The following is a 6,000-nucleotide window of genomic DNA, read 5'->3' on the forward strand; positions in this document are numbered from 1 at the left end:
AAAGAAGCAAGGCAGGAATAAAACAAAGAAAACTTGGAGAGAAGGGTCAGGAAAAGGGGGAAATTTTCAACGTTATACATATGCATGCCTAACTGAACATAATCACTTGTACTACACAAAAGTACACACACACACACACACACACACACACACACACACACACACACTCAGCCATGAAACTCAGACTGGGATGCAACTAAGAAGCCATAATCAAACTGGTTGACTTCACCAAATACTTCACAAAGTCGGCAGCAGCAGCAACCAAAGTGCATTTCATTTGACAATGCACTTTTCCTAACCTTGTCATAAACTGGGTCTCCCTCCTCTCCCTACTGTTACTCAAGCCAGCTGCAACCATCAAGAAGTCTGGCAAATAAGCCAAAAAAAATGCTCTTGATGTACTGGGAAATCCTGAGTCCCTTACAGAAGAAGGACAGAAATGAGCCCAGAGACCAGAGCTCATTTTAACTACCCACGAAGGCTAGCCAAGGAGCCTCCTCCTCCCTGCTATGGCCACGCTGCAGCATGGGAGCTCTAGTTCCAGGTCATCAGCATACAACAATTACAGCAGGCTCACAGTCTAACACATCTCTTGGCTCCTCAAGGCTCTCTTCATAATAACCCCAAACCAATTAGCATTGCTCCCATCCCTAGAGTGTACAGCATTCTCAGCATACCCAGAAGTCAAGTCACAGTACCCTAGAATCCACCTGGCCACCTCCCTAGCACGGTGGCCTACACAGACTTCAAACGGTGGCTCTAGTACTGGCTATTACATTATATCACACACACGCATACACATACACACACACACACACACACACACACACACACACACACACAAGTAACTCCAAGGTTGGTTTCAAGCACACACAAAATAGTGTTGTTTACGTTGAGTGATTTTGAGTGAAAGAGCAACTCACACTTAATAAGCACATATGTACCACACACACAGCTAGTTTGTGGCACAGCTGAGGCTGGGACCAATCTGCATGTTCCCAGTTCAGTTGGCTTTTCAATTTAATAGTTAGCTGAGAGCTGAGCCCTAAGGAAATAGGACCCAGAATAACAGAATAGGTGAGTATAGTGGGTGGACTTATGACCACAAAGGGTGCCTCTGGGCTCCAGAGGCAGTCTGTCACTAAGCACCTAAGGAGACCACTGAAAAGGGGAGTTGAGAAACAAAGACAAACTCCTTTATTTCCCAAGTGTGCCTGGGATAGCCCCAAATCTATGCTATAAAATTGATCAAAAGTCTTGGTCTTTTTAGGCAGCACGTACTCTGCTATAAGCAGAAAACAATGAATTAACTTGGCATGATCTATAGACACTGCTCAGGAGGACAGTGACAACCATCCAAGGACCATCCACAAACTCCCCAGAAAGAAGGTTCTTCCCCTAGACCCAGAGCAACCATTATCAGGCAATTCCGCTCAATGGAAACTCACTCGAAGGCGAAGAAGAGTGTACATGTCCCCAGGATGAGGAAGAGGGTCAAGTAGAAGATGCCCTTTTGCCGGGCCATCATGACGCGGCCATCGCAGCAGAAGGTATTCCTGCCTGGGAGTTTCTCCCATTTCCGTGTCACCTTCTTTCTCACCACGATCACAGACATGATTGGAATTCCGGGTCCAAATGGGCTTTGTGATTATAAGAGGGAAGAAACAGAAGCTGAGCCCAGCTTTGAAATCACGTTGCCTGCTATTGCTTCCACTGGGTCAAGCATCATCAAAAGTCCAATTTTTAGCCCTAAGAAAAAGCACACACACACACATGAAAATGAGGCAGGAACATGAAAATGCAGTTCAATCCTCCTTTCCCGGAGGCAGAAGATAAGCACTACCTGAAAGGGCGGGGGTAAGGAAGCGGGAAAAGTATATTTCCAATCTATGTTTGTCCTCTAAAGGAGAAAACGTTAAAGATTCTCAAAAAAAAAGAAGGGGGCTAGTATATCTTCTTAAAGAAACCCCTATGCTTCCAATTCAATACTGATGATTTGTTCATCATAGATCCTTGGAGTTAGAAGGGTTTTTATTGGTGATAGCCCCAATTATTTTGTGTTGGAAATGAGTAAAGTGAAGACCAGCAAGAGGAAATAACTTAGCCAGGGTCACACAGCCACAAAGCTAAGCTAAGAAAATGCGTGTGCAGACTTTCAGTCCAGGGCACTTTGCACTATACCACATTGTTTTATAATCATCATTAAGAGGATTCTAAAAATAATAGTAGTTTCTGTCCTAGGAGCCATTCCCTCCTCTCTGCATCTTCACCTTTTTTCTTCAATAAGCCACTCAAATATGAATCACATCAGGGAACAAGTCCTCCTCTGGCAGGGCTAAGAGGTTCTGGACACTTCGGATACATACTCAGGTTGTGTTTACTCAAAACAGATTTCCCCTAATCAAACCCTAGGTAAATCCCTGAATCTGGGAAATAAACCAATCTTGCTGGTCTAGCCTAACATTTGTAGGAATCTTAATGAAACCACATCAAAGACCTGTAGGTGGAAGGCTGACTTAAGCAGGAAAGGTTCTGGAAGGGTTGGAGGGGAGGTGCAGAGGGAGACGGCAGCAGTTAACAACAGTCATAAAGGTGCTTTCTGGGACGTTTCATCTACTTAGCATCCTGAATCCCCAGGCCAGTCTTTCTCAGCCACTGCCACCCTTTCTCCTCCCCTCAAGTGTGGTGCTGTGGCTCTCTATTTACTGACACTACATGCCCCCACGCTGGCAAGACTGAAGCGGAAGCCTGCAGCCCGACTGACTGATGAGAAAAAAACAACTTGAAATCATTCCTGGGTCAGAGAGGGCAAGGTTCCAAATAGAGACTAGACGATCAGCCGAGGAAGGAGACGGTGGAGGGCTTAGGAAAGGGGAGGAGACACCAAGGTGCAGAGAACACTTCCTTTGTGTAAAACTAACCTGGAAAACAATTTCCTGATAACCTGGCCCAGCGGGAGGAGAGACCAGGAAGGGGAACCGGGCCTGAGAGAACAAAGATCAAAATCCGTCCAAAACCAGCGACCCACCCACCCGCCGGGGATCGAGGCCTGAGTCTGCGACTGGCAGCGGGCGCGGCCTCAAGAGGCCAGCCCTGCCTCCGCCACGCAGCGGACCACCGCCCCAGGCAGCTTGGGACGTGCGCCACCTCCACAAGCTCGTACACACTCACACACGCCCCGCCACGTGTAGTCACCCACGGCTGGGGGGCTAGGCTGCTGGCGACTTGAACAGAGCAGTGCCAAGGTTCGCGCGTCCCGACGCAGCAAAGGGGTTGGCAGCCCACCACGCGGCCAAGCCCCGGGGCCCCCACCCCCACTCCCCCCCCTTGTTACCTGAACCCGGGAGCCCGAACTCCGCGGGGCACTGAGGGCAGGAGTGGACTGTCCTAGGGGACCGCGTCTGCCGCCCGAGGTGGCAGCGACGTCTCCTCCCCAGCCCGGAGGCTACCTCCTCCTGACAAGGGGCCCCTACAGTCGGGGCCCTAAAACAGCTGTGGCGACAGCCCACCGCTGGCAGAATGGAACGCTCCTCACGTCACCAAGTCGTTCCAGTAGTTGCTCGCCTTCCATTGGCTGATCGGCCTCCGCGTTTCAGCCTCTGCCACCCCTGCCCCGAACTACCATTGGCTACTCCAACCGCCAGTCAACGATGCCTCCACCCCACTCCACCACCCATCTCCAGGCTTCGTGCCCACCTGCCAAGCCACTACCAGCCTCCCTTTGGCTTCCGAGCGCCAGTACGTGAAGTGTCGCCTTCTATTAATATAGCTACACAGAGACAGAGGTGAAGGGTAGGGCCTATGGGACAAGGAAGGACCGGGACCAGCCTCCCCCACCCCCCCTCCCCATCCCCCCACCCCCCCACCCCTCCCCACCCCCCCACCCCTCCCCACCCCCCCACCCCCCCACCCCCCCCACCCCCCCACCCCCCCACCCCCCCCCCCCCCCCCCACACACACACACACACACACACGGCGAGATGCTGAAGCAGCACTGGCTCACAGATCCGGGTGCTCAACCCAAACTGGGTCCGCCCTTGGGCCTGCTGCCCTACTTGCACGAAAGCAACCGCGACTCAGGATTTTACTCTTTAATGGCATAAAAACAAGTCCTCTACCTCCCAAGTACCATTCACTAGTTAGAGACCCCATCTCTGTCCCAGTCACCCTGGCCTGCATCTCTAAGCCTTTCAGAACAAAACAAATATCAAAAGGAACTGGAAAGGAATAGCTGTCCCCAAGAATATAGAATCATTTTGCAGTACTGAGAACAAATAATTGACAGTGAGGAAGTTAGAAAATCTACTGACGGGACATAAATTCTTCCAGGTTGGTAACGAAGTAAAGATTTCCAAAAAGATTAGAAATTCCTATTAGCTTTGGAGAGCTTAAGATAATTGGGGAGTGGGGAGCTGGGATCCAAGGCAGAATCCCCACCCACCAACCACATTGACTCTTTTTTTATGCCACCCCTCTCTGAAGTTACTGCCACAATGAGCCACTGCTACTGATCCCAGTGAGTTGCATCCTTGAGAAATTCAAGATTCGAGTGGGGAAAACAGTTCAGAACTATGGCATTAATATTATATAGTGGACTTTAAGAAGCACTGGGTCTTTTTTCACTGGTATGACTCTAGGCTTCCAAATATAAAGGGGAATATGAGAAAGGGCTGAACGTGGCATTTCCTTACCTGTCACACTGTTGGAGAGAGTGTCTAGGTTGCCACTTATTTTCCTGAGCTTGAATAAAGTTTCTCTGGGGTGAGCATATTTTAATTAATACAGAAGAAACTGACAAAGGTCTTCCCAAGGCAGTTTTTTGTGTTAAAGAACCATGTTCATGGTCAAGAACTATTTCTCTTTTACACTGTTTGGGTCCTACATGATATGAAGCAAAAAGGTACCTAATAATCACATTTGACACTTTCATAACACCCTTCAACCAAAAATTTAAAATAATTTAAAAATCACTAGATAATTTTCTTATGAATAATGTGTTATAAATAATTTGTAGTGGAAAGCATATTTTTTATAAAGCTTCTATTGTTCCTTAGCACTCATGCTGATTATAATCATCAGTTTATTCCTGATAAACCATATGATCAATATCATTTCCTCCAATTCTCCCCCCCCTTTGATTCTTGGAAGGTGTTGGTATTGCACACACTTGGAATGAAAGGGAGAGGAACTTCCCTTAGCCCCATCAGACCCCTGGATTCCTGAGCCTGTGTACACCAGATGCCCTTAGTAATAGCAAGGTCACCCCAGCTGCCATTTTCCTGACAGTGAAGCAGTCAAAAATAAACTTCTGCACATCCAAACATACTTTGTCCATATCTCAGGTGCAGATGAAGCCCAGGGAGTCCTGAAATCGATGTGTCACGGCAACACATTCCTGAGCGCTGCCCCCTCCCTGCTCTGGGTCACATTCCCGCTGGGATTAAGTGGCTGTGTAGGTCAGGCTTCTTTTAGGTCAGGCTGTTTTAATACAACCTGTAATTATTTGTGTTCACCACTAAAAGGAAAGTTTATATGGACAAACATGCCATAGCACTTCCTTCTATGTAATTACATCGTTTTACACAATCCTCAAGTCTTAATATGCACACAACTAAATTGTGACTATAAACTGAGATTGTTTCTTTTCTTCTCTTTTCTGTTCTTTTCTTTCTCTTCTCTTTTCAATAGACCTCCCAGACTTCATGCTTCGTGTTGGCTCCTTTGAAGGGGAGTTGCAGTCACACGGTGAGTACTAGACATACCACTGGAATAAAGGTACAGGCTTCCATTGTGTGGTGGCATACATTCTGATGTGCTTATTTAAAAATGCCTGTGTCCATATTTAGGGTTCCTATATGAGTGTGTTTGTTGGTGTGTGGATGTAAAGAGCTGTTTGAATGGCCGCAGATCCTGAGTACCACCATGGGGTTGCCACTTCCCAGTTTGTGTTGCTCCAGATATCTCTTCTACAAAAACCCAGAGACCCATTCAATACTGCAT

At 47.9% G+C, this 6,000-nt stretch overlaps 1 protein-coding gene across 2 annotated transcripts in view; it reads right to left on the reverse strand.

The window, feature by feature from the left end:
• ZDHHC9 (zDHHC palmitoyltransferase 9) overlaps nucleotides 1-3,521 on the reverse strand; it is a 57,701-nt gene extending 54,180 nt beyond the window's left edge. The window contains exons 1-3 of one of the 2 annotated variants that reach the window (XM_074323204.1): nucleotides 3,335-3,521; nucleotides 2,922-2,984; nucleotides 1,449-1,749 (exon numbers count right to left, since the gene is read on the reverse strand). In XM_074323204.1, coding sequence (XP_074179305.1) covers nucleotides 1,449-1,615 — 167 coding nt within the window. In that variant the 5' untranslated portion in view covers nucleotides 1,616-1,749; nucleotides 2,922-2,984; nucleotides 3,335-3,521. The remainder of the gene's footprint in view (nucleotides 1-1,448; nucleotides 1,750-2,921; nucleotides 2,985-3,334) is intronic. The other variant, XM_019717012.2, reaches the window with a different exon arrangement.
• Nucleotides 3,522-6,000: the final 2,479 nt, after the last annotated feature.

This window comes from Rhinolophus sinicus, chromosome 18 (genome assembly GCF_057876585.1).
Source record: "Rhinolophus sinicus isolate RSI-liver-muscle chromosome 18, RSI-T2T, whole genome shotgun sequence".
Lineage (NCBI taxonomy): Eukaryota > Metazoa > Chordata > Mammalia > Chiroptera > Rhinolophidae > Rhinolophus > Rhinolophus sinicus.